This window comes from Heptranchias perlo, chromosome 11 (genome assembly GCF_035084215.1).
Source record: "Heptranchias perlo isolate sHepPer1 chromosome 11, sHepPer1.hap1, whole genome shotgun sequence".
NCBI classification, from domain to species: domain Eukaryota; kingdom Metazoa; phylum Chordata; class Chondrichthyes; order Hexanchiformes; family Hexanchidae; genus Heptranchias; species Heptranchias perlo.
In genome coordinates, this window is record NC_090335.1 from 29,819,476 (window position 1) to 29,841,861 (window position 22,386).

Consider the following 22,386-nt stretch of genomic DNA (forward strand, 5'->3'; position numbering starts at 1 on the left):
GATCGAAGGCTGGCTGGGACGGGTTTAGAATAATTCTGGAGGTGACAAAGGCATAGTTGAGAGTTTCAGCAGCAGATGGGCTGAGACAGGAGAGGAGGCGGGCGATGTTATGGAGGTGGAAGTAGGCAGTCTTTGTGATGGAGAGGATATGGTGTTAGAAGCTCAGCTCGGGGTCAAGAGTGCGAACCACTTGGTTCAACTTTAGATAGTGGTCTGGGAGGAGGTTGGAAACAGTGGGAAGGGCACGGAGTTTGTGGCTGGGACCAAATACGATGGTTTCGGCCTTCCCAGTGTTTAACTGGAGGAAATTGTGGCTTAGCCAAGGCAGGATATTGGACAAGCAGCCTGACAGCACAGAGGCAATGGAGGAATCGAGAAAAGTGGTGGAGAGGTGGAGCTGGGTATCGTCAGTGTATATGTGGAACTTGACCCCCATGTTTTCGGATGATGTCGCCAAGGGGCAGCATGTAGATGAGGAAGAGGAAGAGGTCAAGGATAGATCTTTGGAGTACTTCAGAGGTAACGATGCATGGGTGGGAAGAGAAGCTATTGCTGGAGATGCTCTAGCTATTTGATAGTTAAGAGTGGAACCGTGAGGGCAACCCCACTGAGGTGGCCAACGGAGGAGAGGATTTGAATGAGGATTATGTGGTTGACTGTGTCGAAGACCGCAGCGAGATTGAGAAGGACGAGGAGGGAAAATTCACCATGGTCACAGTCACATAGGATGTCATATGTGACTTTTCATTAGGACTGTTTCAGTGCTTTGACAGAGGCAAATACCTGGTTGGTGAAATTCAAACGTGGAGCTGCGGCAAAGATTTGGATGGCGAGGCTATGAAGGAAAACACATTTTGAGGAAGGGAGTATAAAGAGTTTTTCAATACTTCCTGTAAATTGATGGTTAAATAGTGAGGCACTTCCAAATACTGAAGGGAGGCAAAAGTCTGCAGCCAAGGAGTAGCCAAGCACCTGACCCCATGTTTGATGGCTACTGAAATGGAGGTGATGTTGCATGAGGTGCTTATAAGGAGGACTGTACTTTGTGCTACTCCATGGCATCACCCCCACTGGTTGCCATTGCAGCATTTCTGCAAGGAAGTGGCGCCCAGTTTCAGGTCATAGCTGGTTGTTATTGCCCATGGATATGCCAGCCCTATGCTGCATATGGTGAGTGTTCTTTCAACAGAGGAAGCATACAACTTTACAAATTGGTCAGGCACTTACATGTCTCTTTCTGTTTCTGTTTTTCTTTCTCTCAGAGACACAGAATGGGTGAGTGAGTCTGAGGAGCCTATCATGGAAACGTAGAAACAGCTAGGTTTGGAATAGCTTTGCTTGAAAGGAAGCCTGTGTCTAGGGCATCTGTTATTTTTTCACGAAATGAGGAACACAGGAAATTGACTGATTTCACTGTGGAAACTCTATTCTGTTCATTCATATATTTTATCTGAAATAATCTAGTTGTTTGGTTTGCAGTTCTGTAGTCTTGCCTCATCAACATAGAAAGCACTTCAGTCCACCTTGCACAAAAAGAGAATACACTTGGCAGAACTTGCGATATTTTAGTTGGCAGAACATAGGTTCCATGTTTTGATATATGGATCGTGCTATCATTTAACTAGATATTGGGTCGGAGGAAAATTGCACTCCAGATAGTAGGAGACACAGGGGTGGGGGCAATTTTCAACATTCACCTTGGTGGGGGGGGGCGGGGGCATCGCTGCTCCTCCTGCCCCCACAAAAATACACACATCTTTCAGTGGCTGTTTTGTGAACGGCCTCCAGCAGTCTCTTAAAGGCCACCCAAGGTCTAGTACCAGAGGGTGGAGCGTGTGCAATGCAGGCTCTGCTTACTACCGTAAATTGCAAATGGAGTCCTTCAACCAATGTAGGACCCCGATTTATGTAGTTAGGTAGGCTCCCATCTGTTTTGGGCAAGAGCTCTTGTCGCCCATTTGCCGGCTCACCTGAAGGGCGGGCCTTGAGCGGCCAATGGTTGGGTGATTTAAAAAAAAAATTTCAACTGCCAGCTCCCACATTTTCCAGCATAAAGAGGATGGGCAGCAGTTGAAAAATCAGTCTACTTACACTAGTGCCTAGTAATGCTGAACCAAGAGAATATCCAATGCAAAACCTGAAAATTGTGACCATAGTGGATATCATACAAAGTTCATCTCAGTGAGGCAGTGCAAGTGAATTAAAAGACGAATATGTGTAAAAATGACTAAGTAAGGCAGTGAAACACACACAATAAAGCTCCAAAATTAATTGGGAGATGAGAGAAACAGATAAGAAAACAAACAAGTGTTAAATTACGAAAGTCAGTATTCAGAGCAGAGCACTGTAGTGTGTCTGGAAAAAACAATTCGAAAATTTTGTGTAGCATATGCTTGAATTTCCAGTACCTGCTCCCGGCATGTGAGGTTTCCCATAACATTACCTCTTTCTGTTCTTGAATTTTGATTTTAAATTGGTTGGGATACCAATGCTTGTTAAAAGGCAGTGTAAAGGTTCTCCCTACAAAACCAGTTTTAAAAAAAAATACTTTGGGCATCCACTAACTGTGATGTTGGAAAGCAGCTCATTGATAGCTGCCATGTTCTGTCCCTCAGTGGAGGAAACATGTTCAGCTGATGTTTTTAATGGCCTCTTTCCAGCCAGCTCTTCAACTGAGTAGAAATTCAGCATCCTTCCTCCTGTATGATATTGATCTCAATAATGAAAGGCACATCCAAGTCTCAGTACTGGCTCTGATAATCTTCTCTTGGAGGAATGTTCTCCTTTAAATAAATATCAGCACTAAGATCAATTTAACAAGATCAATGTCACCTAAAATTTGAGATTTAGCTTACAATTATTGGTTTAGAATGAGAGCAACAACAATATTTAATGCAAGTAATTCACCCGATTAAAAACAATGCTCCAGTTAACAGACCGTCTGTTCCCTATTTGTTTCAGGTGTAATCTCATTTATGGTTGAAGATGAAATGCAGCAGCTGCCCGAGTGCAGTAGTTCAGTGGAAAAGTCGGATGGTGAACAGCCAGTAACAAATGTGACATCAATGGCATGTGAAGCAATTGGGGATGCAAATGCTGGTATGCTTTTTATGACCAGTCATTTAAAGCTGCAACACATCATTTGGTTTCTTTATTGGCAAAATTACTTATGCTACATAACTGTTCGTTATTTACATCGGAATAGGAGTAGGCCATTTCGTCTCTCAATCCTGTTCCGTCATTCAATGAGATCATGGCTGATCTGTGACCTATCTCCATATACAAGCTACCGTAGTTTCAAACGGATTGTTGAAAAAATGTGTGAACTGTGGCACTGTTTAGAAATGCAGCAAAATCTTTTTTTAATGCTTCCTGCAGGCATATCAAGCCCTTTGTGTGTAAAAAAGTAACTGCTCAAAGGTATCTATGTACAGTTTTGACTGACTGAAATTGATGAAAATGAGACTGCAGTGCAGGAAGGAATATGTTACCACAGACATCCCAGCTCTTTTTTTGATTGCTAAGCATCATGTCAGTCAGGTTAGCAAAGGCCTTGGGATTCAACATCAAATTCATTCATGCTTGGATTGGAAGTAATTACACTCCCAGCTGACTAAAAGTGGTTTCTTAAAATAGGTAAACCAGGCTAACTTTTGTAATTAAAGAGTACTTCTGACTTATTGGATATATATGACACTGTGAAACTGAAAGGCTTGCCTTATAAAATGTTTGATCCTGCTAATTTCAGTAGTGGTGCTGAGTAGAATTAGACAGAGCCTATTTCAAACAGGTTTTTCATGCATTAAAAAAATTAGTGGTAAATGTGGAAATGCACCATGTGATGTGATACTAAACTATACAGAGCAGAAAGTCCCGGGTTCATCTTGTGGACTATGCTGAAAAATGTGTGCACGACTATTGGCCGAGGTACCCTTGACGCATGCATTTAAACATATTGGCCCCTTGAAGACTGGCTACTTGAATGAGGTCCTGAAGGACTACCAGCAGGATATGGAGAGCAAAAAGTTAGTCATTGCTCCTAATTAATATCTAATGAAGTCTGCTGGTAAAAGTGTCAGCATGAAGACACCTAATTAGTTAGTTAGAGCCTCCTGTGCTTTTTGGCACAAAAGGCAACTCATTTCTTCCACTGATATCTGTTGGAAGCAAGATATATTACTTTGATCGGAATATCATCTTGCCTTACAGCCAGTAGATCGTGGTTTTCCATTTCTTTTCACATCTTGTTCTTCAGCATATTTCCCCTCCATGCTTTTTTCAAATGATTTTGTTTCCTCTTTTTTAATCTGCATCATACAGTATTCATTCTCCAACAGACAGATCACCCTGTTTCCAGACCTGTTGTGATTGGGAAAATGTTAGGAGGTAATGTTGGGCTGGGGAGGGAGCTCCCATGTTGGGTTGAGCATACTCCCCTCAGCTAGAAAAGCCTTATCTGATGCAAGTTGCCTTATTTACTTGCTTCTCCCAGCTAATTACATAGCTGCGAGGGGTGGTGGTGGGGAAATGGGGGTGACAGTGTGCAGAAGTTATACCATTCTAGGATGCGACGGGCTTGATGGACCAGCTGATCTTTTCCTGTCCTTTTTCATATGTTTGTATATACCGTCAGCAAAATAGTGAAGCGCACGTTTAAACATAGGCCCCTTGAAGACTGGCCACTTGAATGAGGTCCTGAATGTGTCTGAAGGGCTACGGGTCGGAGTCAGCGTCTTCACAAGAGGAAATGAAAAAACTGGAGGAAAATAGCCATTTTTAAGAGTGACATAGATTTTTAAAGCAGAGAGATTGTCACTCCAAATGAGTGAGACTGCTCACATCTATACTCTCAGCCTTCTGCTAGTGTCACTCTGCAGTTGTTTTGCTCGTTTTGGCAAATTCACCATCATCATCATCATCAGTACGCTGTAGAAATAAGTCATGGTTGTCAAAGTAGACAATAACAAAGATAAATTCCCTTTAAAAGTTTATTGACACTATATTATTATGTGATTTTGACAGTGTATATGTAGTGCATTTCCTAGGGCATCATCAGTTTATTTCTACATTGCTTAGAAGGTGGATCATATTGCACTTCTCACATCAAAGTTAACCACAGATTTGTTGAATGCTATCCATTTGTGAGTGTTTGAAAACCATATATTTAACTGGAAAACTTTTTTTTCTTGCTTTCCTCCAATGAATTGATCACCATCACTGAAGTTTAGATTTTGTACTAATTGAAATAAACCCATTCCAGTGTCTAATAGGCATGTATATATTTGTGAATGATGACCCCTAATTAGCAACCTTGCTGAGCAATGATATAATGAGGCTCTTAGTATCACTGTGCTTCTAATTGAGTAAACCATTGGTATTCTGAAAGCCCATTTCAGATGCCTTGATAGAATTGGGGTGCTCTTTAATACAGTCCAGCTGAAGAGTCTCGAATTGCTGTCATTTGCTGCATGCTACATAATTTTGCAGTTTGAAAGGGACACCTGATGAATGCCTTGGAGAGGAAGAGGAAGATGAACTGGATTCAGGATGAGCAGACAGCTGAGGCCTCATTTCAGTATGAGTCTATACAAGAGAACCCTGTGCCTACTGCACAACATTTGCAGGGAGATCCTATAAAGGGGACCTTTTCATATTAATTACTTATGGCCATTGCAAAACAGTCCTGTCATCATGTTCACTCTTTTGCAAATGTTTCATTTACAGGCATTTGCATCTCATCCACAACAACCATGGCTCCCTTTTTGAAAACATTCTGCAGTTCATTCTCCAAGGCATTCCTGCACCTTGATCCGAATCCATCTGCACATTTAACGTCAGTGCTAACAATTCTTCCAACAACAAAAATATTTGCGTCTTCCTAATGTTTTTTGCCACCATGCCTCCCCTTGTATGCCCTTTTAAACTAGTCTCATACTTGTCCATTGTGCTTCCTCAGTGGCAGGAGGTTTTGCCATCCCACCATGGCAATTTAAGAATTTGAATTCACTTTTAAAAAAATTATAAACTGGAAATAAAAAGCTTGTATTAGTAATTTATTACATCATCTTCCTTGCCCATATTAAGTCACATTGTCCTCTGCACTCCCTTCTGTTTTAATCACCCAGTTTATTGCAACCACCAAAAACATGGAATTCAGTTGCAATTAATACATAAATACACGGAAACTATGTTATGGCAATAGCTTGTTAGTTTTGGATATCCAAAATTATAATATATAATACATAATGTTATGTGTAATATTATGGTGATTGCTTCAAAATTGCTAAAGAGAAATACTGTTGATGCAAATAAAATATTAATTGTGAAAATATTTTATTTTATTCTTTAACTACAGCAGAGAAGAACAAATTGTACAGAGTCTGGTTTTACTTGGAGATTCATACTGTCCCAGCTCGACCTGAGCAGTGTCTCTGTGTAACCTGTGCTGTGCAGGTAAGAGAAATATCAGGCATGTAATGTGCAAATCAATTGCAACCATATCTGAAAAGGTAAATAAATGTAATATGAATATTTTTAGAATTTGATTTCTGATAGTAATAAATCCAAATCAAAATAATATGTAGTTAATTATAATGCGAGTAATAGATACCCTGAAGTGATTCAAAGGCAGTGATCACAGTGTGTGTGGTGGGCAAGGGGGATAATCAAGTCAGATGACAAAGCTCAAGTATTTATTACTGTCACTGGAACACTGAAACAAGATTATAGCCTTGAAATCATTCTCATATGTCTTTTTAACATGATGTATGGTACTATTGGTAGGACAGTTTTATTTCTTTTTCATTACTATTTTTAGTCTGTGTCTTGGTGAATACAGATGGCCAGGATCTCTATACATGGCATCCCCACTAAAGGATTGGGGATGTCTTGTAATCACTGCAAATTTATAGTGTGATTATTTGTAGTTGATAATCATAAATTGATAGTCAGTGATATATGTTATGTATGCCACTGATTGCCAGTTTCTGATAATCAGGTACAGTAGTATAGTGGTTATGATATTTTTAAAAAGTCAGATAGCCAGGTGGTGAAGGATAGAATACTAAAGCCTAGTCTTCAGTTGTTTTTAAGCCTTCGTTCTCAGGGCTCTCCCTTACACATCGTGTTCCCCCCGAGGTAAGCTGCCTGCTATAAATGGATACGTGAGGCCCCAATTGATACCCACCACCTGAATACAATTAACACTAATTGATATTAATCACATGGATACAATTAACAATGTTGGCATTCGCAACCCAGAGATTGAGAGTTTAAATCCTACCATTTGCAAGTGATGAAATTGAATTAATTGAATCTGGTAATTTGTGTGCTGGCACAGAAAATTATGACCATGAAAGCTGCTAAATTGTTTTTAAAAACCCAACTAATGTTCATGTGGGAAGGCAACTGATCATCCCTATTTGGTTTGGCTTACATATGACTCTGGCCCGACACAATGTGGTTGACTCTTAATATCCTCTAAGTAACCTAGGATGTCACTCAGTTGTAAAAACAATTACTTCCACTACCTTCTCAGGGCAACTCGTGGTAGGTAATAAAGGCATTGCCCATATCCTGACAATAAATAAAAACAAATCATATATTGATTTTTTTTTTACTTTTGTGAACTTTATGCTCATCTTGGTGATGGATTTTGGTGCTGGGATAAGAAACATACCAAGTATTAATGCAGAGTAAAGTCCCCTCTACTCTGTTACAACAATGGGGGATGTTTTCTGTTATTTAAAACAACAACAAAGTCAGATGTTAAACTGGTAAAAAGTGGAAAAGTAAGTTGAACCTTCTAGTTATTTTGCTTTTTTGCACTACTTCCTATTTTTCTCCCCTCAAAAAAGAGTGAAATTGGTAACTATATTTTTGAAACTGTTGTTTGTTAAAGCCTTGTTAATGAATTTTTAGAGAAAAACGTAGTAGTTTTCTGCTGGAGGAAATTAAAATAACTGGGTAATTAACTCATCCCTTTATTTAATTCTGAGGTGAAGCAGCTAAACTCTTTGGTAGAGTATCTGTTCAACTGATCGGTTCTACAGTTTTTAAATTAACTGGTTCTGTATTGCTGTTGGTGGAACAAGGCTTTTAAGGAATGTAGGTTCCACTGGAGTCCAATCACCCATTCCAACTATAGTCAGATTTTTAAATAGTCTACTCATCTGCACTGAATAACTGAGCATCGTTGAGTTCAGAGCTCCTTTAACCAGGTGAGCAGTAAACTGTTTAAATTCCTAATATGGTGCTGAGCTGTATATTTCATTCTCTCTCCTGGGAATTTGAAAAACTCAATTTTTAATGTAAGCTACAATCAGACATTGCACACTGTTTTTAAAACTTGAAATATAGTTTATGCTTTGTTCTGATTATGAAATTTAAAGGATTATTGTACTTATTGATTGTGATGCCTTTATTGGATCAATTTTCTGCTCCCCATCCAATGGCAGCACACTGGTATGTGCAATCCTGGGCCTATGTGCACTGCATGTGATCTTCTGGATACTGACTGTCGAGGACAGTTTGGTTCGGTTCTAGAAACAGAAGTGGAAAAGGTGTTAGAAAACCTAAAATGCAAGACACCCCTTCAAACAGCGCCAAGATGGTGTCCTGGAGTCCATGAGTGTGAGAGTTTGAATAAATAATAGGATAAAGAATAACTGGAAAATGATGGTGCTAGCCTTTGGCTATGGGGAAGCCTATAGTTTATCCCTGGCCCACTCTATCAATGTTCTCCAGCTTGGCATGGTCAAAGCAGCTTAGGCTTTTAAAATACAGGGGCCTCCTTCCATTTGGGTTTGCTGCCATCTATTATGCACCACCTTGTCCTGTAGTGAAGTGTTGAGATGCTGGAAGCTTGAAGAGCGCATAGTATGACACTCAAATGCGCACATTGTGAGTAAATAAATGTGCTCATTTTTTTGTGCTTGTTTTATGGGCTCACCTTGCCAAATGTGAATGCAATAATTGTTCCAGTTTGAAGTGGTAGTAATAAAGTGTGCCGGGATGCAGCATAGGCATAAATATAAAGCTTGGAGAGTGCTGTTTTCTGAGCGTTTAGCTTCAGTCATGGTGTAACAGATTGAGAGGAGGCTTTTTGTGACATGCATAATTTGGTATAGTGAAATGCTAGCTCTTCTCGCCTTGGCAGACTTCCTCAGATTATTAACCTTTTTCCCCATCTGCTTCCATACTGTTTGACACAACTTTTATTCTGGCCACCACCTCTTACCAAACAGATGGAAAGTTCTCCTATGGGGAGCATTCTTTACTGACCCAAATAATGTAACCCTTCTCTTCAGCACTTCTTGCAGAAACATGTCCAAAGCAGCATCTGAAAATGGAGATGCTCTGTGGTGTTGGCCAGCCATTTGAGTGTTTACCCAGTATCAATCAAATAGCCCCTTAACATAGAATCTGTCATCTTTAAGAGCTACAACTATGCACTCTTTGTTATCACCTGTTGACGGAAAGCTCCCACTGGCTCCAATCCAGGCCAGGAGCTTCCTGTGAATGTATAATAAGGCCAAACTGACTAACTCCTGCATGGTTACCTAATGTAATATCAATGAATGCTAACTTTTCAGTTCTACTGCCTCATCGCTTTAACAACTGGAAAATTTACTCATCCATAAATCAGCAATGGCGTGTCAGTAAATTGGGATGTAAAAATTCACTTCTCTACTTGATTTCCTACAGTTTCCATTCTCAGGAGCTGGATTAATATCCATAGCTGTTACTTTACTGGTAACATGGGTACTAAGCTCCTTGAGAGATGTAGAATGAGCATTATTATAGGCAAGTCCTGATTGGCCAGTTTTATGTTGATAAGGCTAAAGAATTCCTAAATAAAATTCACCTTGTGCAAAACAAAAAAAATAGTATTTCTATTTGTTGTCATTAAAAATAAATAGAAACTGGCAAGATTAATATCCCAGTTTCCAGAAGCAGAAAACGTGTCCTAGCTCTAAACCTAGCCTCAGAAAAGCATCCTATTCATTCACCTCATGCCCTTAAAGTAAGATTTCCAGGTTGGTGCAATTTAGGGGCAGTTTTATGTTGTGGGCACATTTCCACTAGAAATCAGGTTTAAAATGCCCAAATTAATTTAATGTAAGAACTTTACAGCAAATAAAAAAGGGAGACTTTCTTTGCTGATAGCTTATTGTTTGTCTAAAGCATACACAATCACTTGTTTTGTTGAATTGTTTATTAAGTAGTGTCTGAAACTATAGGTAAGGAAAAATTAGATAACCTGTTCAAGTTGCACTTTTATTGTCTCTTTCTTTAGCTGTCAGTCTCAGACTAGCTACCCAATTGTCATTGAAAATAAATTGTTAAAGTTCTTGAGTGAAAGGGGCAGCATATGTTGTGACTGAACTGGAAATTTGAGAGTCCATTGGTAGGCTTGGCAATACTCTGAATAAAGTATGATTATAGAGACATTATTTATGGATTATTTTTAAATGTTGAAGCTGCTTCAGTGGTTTTTTAGTATTATGATGTGATAAGGGCATTCAAATACATAAGGACATCTTTCCATTTATCAAACAAATTTGATCTGTGCAATGTTTATTGTGGCACAGAAGTAGTTCAAAGTAAGTTTTCTGTCAATAAACAATGAAAGTATATTTTGTTAAGAAAGAAGTTAACTGATCCTTAATTAAATTTACTTTGAAAACGTTTTTCTTACATTTTTTCAAGGTGTTTTATTTTTTACACAAATAAATGTGCAAATGCACCAGCATTAGGAAGTTGATAGTAAACAGCCATGCAGCCAAGTGTGTCTATATGGAGAAACACTAAGGAATTTTTACGTACACACAAATTCACAAGAGGCCCTAGGTAATAAGTAGATGCATGCAGATATGGTATTGGGGGGGAGGGGGGAGAGGTGAAATGAAGGAAGTATGGAAAAACAAACTCAGACAAAGTATGAAATATTTCATGAATATGTTGCTGCAAAAGTGTTTATAAATATCGTATTGTCAAAATGTACAAAATTTGTGCTTTCAAAAGGTTTAAAATACTTTGTGATTTTTTTTTACATTTGTGATTTACATTTTATATATATCATTTCAAATTTATTTTTATTTTCCTTATTTTATTGTTATCCCTCATTTTTATTGCCTCACGCAACATACATATCGTTCCTGCATGAAAGTACTGTATGTGCAGCTGACTTTCTCTCAGACCTATGCTAATGACATTCTGTAACCAGCCTTGGGTGTTTTGTGGAATTAGCTAGGAGTGGCTGCATCCCTGATATTTCCCTTGCCTGTGGAGAAGTTCCTGACTTCCACCCAATGCTTTATTGATAACCTGGTTCAGATTGGGAGCTCTCCATATAGAGAACTGGTGTGATGAAAATGCATCTTATCTCATTTATCAAACATTTATTATTTTATAATAATATTGACAGTGAACATTTAATTGTATAACTAATTGATAATTCTAAAAGATTTATTGGGAAGTTGCATTTTGAGATTTTTGTGCAACTATTCACGTATTATAGATGTTATATCCTACCTTTCCATTTTTAGGAGTTTTCCTCTCCCTGTTTGTGTTTACTGATCAAAATATAACATGCAGAGACAGACATCTGAAATATTCTCTCATATATTTACCAGACTAGTATCAATAATTCACAGGTTCTAAAGAAATAACCTTCAAAATATTATGTTTTTTCATATCATTTTTTAAAACTTTGAGAAAGAAGTGGCGCAGTGGCATAGCATGCTTTCATTTTGCCCTAGAGATCTGGATTTGACATAATGCTGGACTGATTTTCTTGTAAGAGTCCTAAAGGAAATGAGCTTGGATTTTCAATCCAGTTCCAAATGAACATAAACTGCCCATAATTTGGCATTTTCTAATGTGATACATTTATAAGAAGTTTGCCAATTTACATTATTTGACAATGACATAAATTAAATATTGATAGGTACAGAAATGTAAATATTTTTCATAATTTATCATAGCAATATTGATACAATGAGCATTTTGATCTTGACTTGATTCATATTACACACCCTGGTCTATTTCACAATTGTAGAGCCTGCGGAGACGGTCTGTTTTTAGCAACATGGATGCTCTATATATTCTCGACATTAAGCAAGCATGAAAAGAAAAGTGTAATTTTTATTCAGTTATTCAAAGGTGTGAATATTTGTGATTTTCAGGTTTCAGGTTAGCTTTGCAGGACTTGTAAATATGAGTGTTCTTAAAGCAGAATATTAATTTCAGTATTGCAGGCTAATGTTCTGTTCTTCGTAGTCTGCCACAAATCATGGACGCGAACATAAGAATTTGTAGGAACAGAAAAAGGCCATTGGGCCCAACCAGCCTGTCCCTTTTTTCATAGATCAACCCTTCCTGCTTGCCTTCTTATCAATTCTTTCTATAGAAATATATCCAGTTGTCTCCTGAGTCTGCTTTAATGAGCTTTCCTGAAAACTTCTTGCACAAAGGAGGTAAGGAAAACAATGTCTATTCATAGAATCATAGAAGTTTACAACATGGAAACAGGCCCTTCGGCCCAACATGTCCATGTCGCCCAGTTTATACCACTAAGCTAGTCCCAATTGCCTGCACTTGGCCCATATCCCTCTATACCATTCATAAGACTTTTTAAGAGCAGGTCATTTGGTCCAAATATAGCTGTTCATTTCTAATTGATCTCAACCCATCTTCCTCCTTCTCACCACATCCCTCAATTCTTTCTCTTTCTAAATACACAGTTACTTCTTGAATCTATTTATAATATTCACTTCAGTGGTATTCTATGGTAACTTATTCCATAATTCTCTTATCTTTTTTGTGAAATAAATACCCAACTTTGTAATTTTTAGGTTCTGTCTGCTATTATTTGAATTCTACAGTTTGCCTGTATCAGTTTTGTCAATCCCTTTCATAACCTTGAAAAGTTCAGTTTTATCTTTAAACATATTATAATAAAAGTGTCAATTTTAATGGGGCATGGATTCGGGGCGGGATTCCTCCACAGACTCCTCAGTTTGAGGCTCATACGTTTTAACTCCCGGGCTTCACCTAAATTAGTCTGCACTGTCTCCCGCCCAGAGCCGTCAGGAATGACGTAAGAGCCGGGAGCAGGAAGTTGGGTGGGAGGCCGATGCCACCGGGGACCTAAGGGAACAGTGCCCAGCATAAGATTAGTGATGGGAGGGGGATTCTCCAAAGAGCTGCTGGTGGTGAACGGAGTTGGAGGCCCAAAGATTCCTTGTGGGGCCCAAGGATTTCTGCTCCTGGTCCAATAGGAATCCTCACAAAAATTTGAAAAATAAAAATGACTTTTGCCTCTTATGGTCCCTCTGCTGTCTTCTGGCAGGTTTCGCTGGCAGATTCAGTATTGTGCAGGCCTCAAGATAAAAATGGAGTTGCGGCGCTGATGATATCATCAGGCCATGACTTTTGCATGTAAAGTAGACACCTGCCTGCCTGGGACTGGCAGCCCTCCTGCACCCGATCTGAGGTAAGTTAAGATGGTGGGGGTGGGAACACGTGCAACCCTCCCCCACCATCTCAACATGCTCACCCCCTCCACCATTCCTGCCAGGGCGAGCAGGATAAAAGTTGACCCATAAATGTTGTGATCAATTTTTTTAAAACTATATTAGGAATTTGAACAAGCAGTACTGATGTAAAAATCGACATTATCTGACTACATTAACATAAAAGAATGGGCATAAACCTCTGCCACACAAAAAGGAAGTGCTGAGTCTTGGACAACATCTGCTGAAAGGCATTATTTGGAAGACAGGTGCTTATATACCCAGTATTCAGATTTTATGGTGAGTTGTGCTGCTTGTGAGGAGTTCCTGGCAATTGCTGTTCACCTAGTGCGGACTCGAGCCTACATTTGTTGGTAGTCTAATATTCAATTAGTGACTGCCTTCCTTGTTCGGAGGTAAGCTGAGTCTCCTAGGGTTGATTTGGGTCCAAGATGACATGTTTGCTAATGGAAATTTGGAATTGAGTCTTACCTCTGTGGCAGATTTGGCAATCCAATACTTGAACCAGCAGGTCCACAGGCACTATTGATAATTGACAGACATTTTGGCTCATTAATAGTACCTAAAGGACTAGATCTGGCACTGGAAATTGGCATTGTTCCCACTTCGGTCCAGATAACCCTGTAAGCCAGCGCCCTAAAGGATCGGGTGGTTCTGGTTGGACGAGAAGCTGGAGACTTACCAGTACTCTATGTTGGTAAGCTGCATGGTTTGGACTGGTTAACACCAGTTCACAGAATTTCCTGGACTTGGCCTCATTATTTATACACAACATGCTCCTAACCTGGAGCTCACTGTCAGTTGGGGTAGAGTTGGAAATAGCATGCAGATGCAGATCTTTAAGGTTGCAGCTGCTATTTAAAGGAGATACTTCATTGTTGCTGGGTGGAAAACTGGATGCTGGGGACCTCCATTTTTAGATGTTGCTCTGTAGGTGCTTCTGTAAGATGTGCCGTTAAGGGGCATTGCCATGGGCACCTCCCGATAGTCTGCTTAACAGCAGGCAGTAGACACAATATATGCTGTATTAAATGACCGAAGGATGTGGATGTAAATAAGAAAAAAGATTACCACCTTCAGAAAGTCTACTAAAGTAAGGCTAGTTTCACTGTACCCTATACTATCAGGGAATTGAACCTGCATTAATTTCCATATCATTTCCATTGACTCCCATATGAAAATGAGGATCTTACCTATTGTTGCCAAGAGCACCTTAGGCCAGCAATAAGGTTACACAATGGGTGGAGAAACAGGGAAGCGAAATCGCTGCCTGATTTTCCAGTACCTCATCACCTATTCCACTCTGGCACCATTGGAAAATGAACCCTACCAACTGATTGTTCCTATGTCCTCATTTTCCTAGCTGTAAAAATGTGATTGTATGATACATGTATTAACAAACCTGCCTACTTGATACATAATGCAGTAACAAAGCTGAATTTTAGTTGCACATAGTTACATTTTAAGTCCAATTCCTTTTAATGATTGAACAGAAGATAATTTTCAATGATACATTTGGCAACAATAGTCCATTGTCACTCTAAAATAGTTTTAAACATTAAAATATTTTGTCACCCAAAGTCAAAATTACCCCGAAATAACCTGCTCCTACTTCTCGATCTGTTTTTGATGTAACTACTATGAATTGCACAAGAATGGCATTGAGCGACCTACTGAATTTCCCTCTCCCTACTAGGAGGCACTCAACCTCTGGATAATATTTTTTTCTAACACGGCTGAGATCAGGAACTAGCCATGTATCTGTCTATGGCTCATAAAAAATAAATAGGACTTTACGAGCATGTATGAAACCATTTGATACAGAATAATGAGAGCGAGTTATAGCGGACATTTAATCTAGTCAGCTTTGGTTGGGTATTGTCCATGCTGTGCCCTGATTGGCTAAGATTGATTCTTAACGTCATTTCAGGTTTCCTTTCCTAGTATAGGGAGACGATCTACTGATTTCTCAAATTTATGCTTTGTATCATGTCAACTAAGCAGCTGGGTAGCTAAATTTTGAAGACATTATAATGTTTATGCTGATTTTTCCCTCATTTGCCTTCGCACTAAAAATTCTTCTTAGCACGACGTTGGTGAGCCCAGTAATATTGCTGGATTTGTGCAATAATGTTTTATCTTGTTAAAAGGCTGATTATTGCCATTTAAGGGCATTTATATCACCATATCTTCCAATTTGCAGATGTTGTACGTGTAAATCATTTTAAATAGGTGCTTTAGTGTACAGGAAGTACACATGTTCACAGCATAGCAGCAACTGACGGAGTGTGAACTAGTTTACATTTGCTTGACAGGAGGATAGGGATCCTAGTATACCATATAGTGAAGGAGGAATAGGACAAAAGAACAGGGGTTGATCGTGGAAGTGAGGGGCCAGGAAGATGCACTTATAGATGCACTTATGGATGCACTTATAGATCTTGCAATTATCCCATGTACAGGATACAGGAAGACCCACAGAACTACCTGGGCCTCACTGAGCAATGTGCCACAGATAGCTAAGGCTAAACAGGGAGGCAATAATGGATCTGTGGCATCTGCTGCAATGACATGCCAGCATCAGAATGGCATTGTTAATGGATGTGAACAACAACAACTTGCATTTATATAGCACCTTTAGCATAGTAAAATGCTCCAAGGCACTTCACAGGAGCGTTAACATACAAAATTGACATTGAGCCACATAAGGAGATATTAGGACAGGCGACCAAAAGCTTGGTCGAAGACATATGTTTTGAGGATTGTCTTAAAGGAGGAGAAAGAGGCAAAGGGGTTTTGGGAGGGAATTCCATAGCTTGGGGTCTGGAAAGCTGAAGGCATAGCCACCAATGGTGGGGCAGATCATAATGTCCCTGAATTTCTATGCTGCAAGATCATTCCAATCATTTACAGGAGACATGTATGGTGTGAGCCACTTTGCAACTCATAAGATATATTGCAGAGGGCGTCAATGTTTATTTCACCAAGCTAGCAACAACATCCAGTTTGCCATGGACCAGTTATGTCATCAGGATAAAGGAATGTATTTTTTGTGGGCTGCTGCGTCCCCAAAAGCGTAGGGAATTATTGACTGCACCTATGTTGCCATTTGCACCACTGTGCACAAAGTACGGGTGGTATAGACCTATTGGGCTGATTGGCCTGTTTCAGTGCTGTAAAATTCTATGTAATTCAATGTGAGCACCAGTTGAGGGAAAAAGATGGGCGAAAGCTGCTTGGTAATATTGGGTATTCAACCTTGGCTAATGATATTTTGCCTCATAGTTCTGCACAGCACCAAGATAGTAAGGCTCATGTGTGAACCAGGATCATCATAGAGCAGTACTTGTTAGCACTGATGTTAGCATGCTATATCTTGCTCTTCAAAGAGGCCATGGAAGATGTAGAAGATGAGACACCAGCCATGGCCGAACAGGAGGCTGACAGTGATGAGAAGTCAACAGCCACAGAACAACAAGTGCATGAAGGTAGACTGGTATAGTAGGCCCTTGTGGAAGAGTCAATTGAGCCACAAAGCCCTTAAAACAGTCCTGATGATTGATCATCCAACATCTCTAAGTCACCTGCCATAATATTCCACTGGTGAGCTGCAGGCGTCACTGCAGCTTATCAAGTTCACTGTTGTGTCTTGTCTTTTCTCTGTGGTGGTTTAGCATTGCTGCTGGTCTTTTCGTAATCTACGCCTGGTGCACTTAAATTAATAACTCATTGCACTTTACATTTTAGGTCAAGGTGATATGTCATAGCGCTTCATCTTTGTGCGATGTGTGAATGTGGAACTCTGCACATTGCCTACCATAGCTCAATGATAGTGTAATCAATGAAGTAGGTGGGCTGCTGACAGTGAGTTAGGAGTCGAGTGTCTTGGCTTTCCAGTTATCCCAGATTTTCATACATTTTCGACTGTGACAGCAGCACTGTGTGGTGTTCTGATTGTTTGTGTCTGCTTGCTTTCTGTCAATATAATTGTTGCTTGTGCAGGGTCACGTGATGGCCTGGCTTTGCCGTTAACTTGTGAGTCACCTCTCTATTTATGGGCTACTCCTAATGTCTGTGCCCTGTACAGAAATTAATTATGTCAGGTCTACATTTCATTAATCTGATGTCAACATTACACATGGAATTCTGATTGATTTTATGTGACAAGTACTTTAGGGTGATATAGTTCTGGGCTGCGCTACCTTTCTTCTCTATATATGGAAACTCCTTTCATCTTCAAGAATGACAGATTTCTGCCATCTCCAATTGTGTTTGGTTGATTTCTTAAGGCACACATCTCCTCTTGGATATCCTCTCAGTTCCCATGGTCACCTGCTCTGTGATCTCACCCCTAGTTTATTGAACCGTGTGTGTACTGGAAGGGAAGGTAGTTGACCTTTTGTGAAATAAATAATGAAATAATGTGTTTCTCCCATGTTCCTTCTACCACTGGTGATCAAGACATGCTAGGTCCAATTTTAACAAAAATCAGAGAATTGATGGACAGTTGGCATGTGTGCCCATTCCCCGCCTGTTCTTGCTGCGCAGAATGCCTCATTTCAATTCTGCCAGCGAACTGTGGGTGCCAAACGTGTGCCCCATTGCAACTCACTGGTTCTAGGAGGGCTGGAAAAATGGGCTCCAACGCTGAGCCGACAATGAGGAAAGCAATCAGATTTCACAGGTTCCACAACCAACTGACAGATGTTAGTACACTTGCTGCTCTGACTGATCTACCCTGCTTACTGGAGGCCTGTACAAATGGGCAGAGTGTGCATGGGGCGCTTCGCCCATTTGCGCCTCGAGATTGGAATCGGGGTCCGATGTGTGTCATGAATGCAGCAGTCTGATATTAGGGCCGCTACAGTGCTATTCTCTCTGGTAGACCGAGAGAAAATCAACCCTGCTTTCTTTCAGGTCTGTGCTTCATTAATTGCTGCAAATTACTTTGCAAATAGCTGGAATCACACGTGTTACAATGTTTCAGTAACAAGTACATAGTTAACTGATTAAAGAGATACTTGCAGCGTTATTGGAGGTGCAACTTCATAGGCTGCCCTGTTGTACATTTGTTATACAGCATGTGATCTATCAACATTCCGACAGTCTGGTATAATGCAGTCCACCACGGGCAATGCTATATTTAACACTTTTTTTTGCCCCTAATACTAATTTCGAAGCCATGACCTTCAATAAAATATGCTTAATAGCAAAAAAATTCCAATTTCCTTATGATAGGTTTAGTTTACTGCTTTGTTATGTTTTGATTTATTCTGACAAATGTACTGCACATGGAATTGTATGATGAGATCTTCTTTCTTGCTGAGATACAAACCATTTGTGTTTAATAAAGTATTAAGTAGCAGACAAAAAGGAGTCATATATCTATGTAATTTTTTAAAAAAATTGCACCTGGCATGCATCTGTATGTCACACCTTTCAAAGGCATCACACCTGAAAATATGGCTTCGGAAGGTTCACACTTTAAAATTGGCATATCTCAGAGCATCACATTTCCAAAATGTCATGTGTTCATAAGGAAAAATATTATGATTGACAAGAATAACTAGATATCTGTTAAGTTTTACAAATAGCCACAGTTCAATCCACAAAATAAACACTCTGAAGTAGCAGTGTTATTTGGAATTAGATTTTTTTTGACATTGTGGGGAATTAATGTGTTCATCAGGGTCAGAGGGGGGCGTTTTGAGGTGCTTTGATGCTGAATTCAGGTATTGTGGTTAAGGACAATCGCTCAGCCAAGACTGGTCACCTGTTCAGGCACTGGGCACTAGAAATTTAATAGTAGGAAAAGCTTCTCTGTTCTGTCAAAGAGCCCCCATTGGTCAGTCTCCTGGTATTTGAACTAGGTATTGTAATATGACTGCACTGAAAATAGATTACAAATATTAGAGATACTAGCAGATATTCTGCGGCATTGCTTGTGGTGAACTGAGCTATCTTCACAGCCTCTGCTGCGCGGGAACAGGTTGGTAGTGTTCCGAAAATTGCGAGGCTGAACTTCCTATCCTATTCCCGCTCCTAATCCGTCCATCATCATTTTGTTCAGAGCCTTCACAATGGCAGCCCAGGCATCTGCCTGTTTCAGGCAGTACCCTCCTTAAGGTATGAAAATTGGGATGATATCAATGGTATGAATATTGGACGGATTCTACAATGGGCGCATGCTCCACTCTGCCAGATTACCATCCAGGCAGTTAAGGTGAAAATTACCCCCATTGTTTCTTTTCTTTTCTCTCTTATTTTTAGTGAGGTCCGAAAGATCCGAATTGCTTCTATATGTCTGTTATTTTGTCACTGTGTCTGTACCAGTTTCAAATAACTTGCATGTTACAGAAAACAATTGCCTTTGAAACTGACCTTAGTGAAAGTAACGGAACACAAAATCTTGCCATTGATTTTCCAAGTACTCAATCATGTCAAGCTTGGTTAATATAAGGAATGAAGATTTTAAAATCTATGAAAAATCGTTCTGCGGTAGCGGTGGGAGCAGTAGCAGCTTTACCTCACAATGTTCAGTGAAACACAACAAATTCAATGGTGAAAGACCAAAGTATATATATTTATTTAACATTATTAAATAAATAAATGTTAGTTATTAATGAAATGCTTGACACCCATATCATCAGATATTGTGGCCTGCTTAACATCACACTTATGAATGTGCTCTAGTAATGTCTGTGGCACAGTAAGTCTGTGCATTAGTTGTGTCCTTGGCTCATTAACCCTAAAAATGGAAATGAGGACAAAGCCCCATAATGCAAACAGAGCCTCTGAATAGTGCTTCCAACACTCAGGCAGAGATTTTCAATCTGCAATCAAACAGTTTTTTGATACATAACTTGCTGGGGCGCAGCAAAACCAAAAATGATAATGCCTAGTCATTTAAGCTGCTGCAGGCCTTTCAATCCTGTAGCAGCACACAATTTCCCATCCCCAACAGGTAAACTCCCAACCAATGGTGCTCCTGATTACAGGAGCTTATCCCAAATATTAAAATGACGTTGTCCCCAGAAATGACGGTGGGATCAGCACTCATGACATCAGTCAGGCACACTTCAAGATTTTCCGATTGCGATCAGAATCATGTCCATTTGGAAAATCTAACACCTCCGTTCAGTCTGCAAGCATAACCCTGGCCTTCTGGTCACTTGCCATTTTAATACTCCATCCCACTCCCACTCTGCCCTCTCTGTCCTTGACCTCCTACACTGTTCCAATGAAGCTCAATGTAAGCTCGAGGAACAGCACCTCATCTTTCGAATAGGCACTTTACAACCTTCCGGACTCTACATTGATTTCAATAACTTCAGATCATAACCATCACTCCCATTTTCTCAGACAGCAGGTGCTGGTAATGGTTCTGCTGTTGCAATTTACAGCTCCTCAAGACCCATTTTTTGTTTTTTTACTTGCCCCATTACCACCCTCCTTGCCTTGCACTGTCATCCTTTTTGTCATTTAATCACTCTTGCTTTCCACCCTATCGCAGACCTTCCCTTTTGTTCTTTTCTCCACTCCTCTTCCTTCCCCCCGACCTTTTCCTGGTTCTGTACTTGCGTAGAATCACACAAAATGTACAGCATAGAAACAGACTATTTGGTCCAACGGGTCCATGCTGGTGTTTAGGCTACATACAAGTCTCCTCCCTCCCTACTTAATTTAACCCTATCAGCACATCCTTCTATTCCTTTCTCCCTCATGTGTTTACCGACTTAAAAACTGTTAAATCTTTAACTTCTTCCAGTTCTGACAAAAGGTCATTGACCTGAAACTTTAGCTCTGTTTCTTTCTCCACAGATGCTGCCTAACTTGCTGAGTATTTCCAGCATTTTCTGTTTTTATTATGGAAAATCTATTGCCTTATTGGCCCTGATATCCCTTTCCTGTGTGCCTGGGGAATGCTCAGTTCCCAGATGAAAGGAGAAATGGGCCTGTAGCACCAGGTCTCCTTCCCCCTTGCGTCCTGGGTTCTGTGGATCTTCCCTGGGGACAAGCATTGAAAGCACATGGAAATGAGGGGGAGGAGTCTACGACTCCCTTCCACCTCATTTTCATCTGGGAACACTAGTTGGGTTCCCAAAGAGGCTGTCGCTAGCTGATGCACTTGGCCTTGCCATCTGCACTGAGGGGGGCTAAGGAAGCCTTAAAAAGGCAAGTAACGTTTTATTGCCACAGAGCCCAGCAGATCCTTGGGGCTGGAGGCCTTCTGGCTGCTATTTTGAAACAGTAGTCAGAAGGCCTGCAACGAGCAGTCATTACCACTGCTGGCCTTCCACTCACAATTCTGGGCACTAGCCAGGAGGTGAGTGTTTGCCTGAGACATGTCAAGGCTATGCTAATTACCTGAACCCACCAATTCAGCGAGGTTCAAGTCAGGTCCTGCGTAACATTTCAGGTGAGCTGTGCCTGACTAGAACCCTGCCGCAGGAGGGAGCAGAATATCAGGCCTGTGTCTGTCAGTACAGATTTATGTGCATAGTTTAAAATAGCACATTGTTGTGGTTATTTTTTAAATGAAAATAATATGATAAAATTACATTTCTATGCCTTTGAACAAATTAATATGATAATTCCAAACAGACTCCAGCATTGTATAATGCATAATTTTATTCATGTTATTTAGTCTGGCATCGCTGGCAGTTGAAATTGAAATGATTATATGATGTGAAGCAGTGAAATGAAACTGTTAATTCATTTTCTGGTTTAAAAAAAAGTTGTAGCTCAATGAATTAGGTAACTATGGAACTGCATATTCTGGCAAATGCCTGCAGCCATAACACCAATTTGGTTATAAAGATGCAAATGTAGTTTTTGAACTGTAACC

At 40.0% G+C, this 22,386-nt stretch overlaps 1 protein-coding gene across 1 annotated transcript in view; it reads left to right on the plus strand.

The window, feature by feature from the left end:
• Nucleotides 1-22,386, plus strand: part of LOC137327209 (cilia- and flagella-associated protein 47-like) — a 602,936-nt gene that overhangs the window by 438,771 nt on the left and 141,779 nt on the right. The window contains exons 51-52 of the mRNA XM_067992778.1: nt 2,962-3,099; nt 6,356-6,453. Of these exons, the coding sequence (XP_067848879.1) occupies nt 2,962-3,099; nt 6,356-6,453 (236 nt within the window). The remainder of the gene's footprint in view (nt 1-2,961; nt 3,100-6,355; nt 6,454-22,386) is intronic.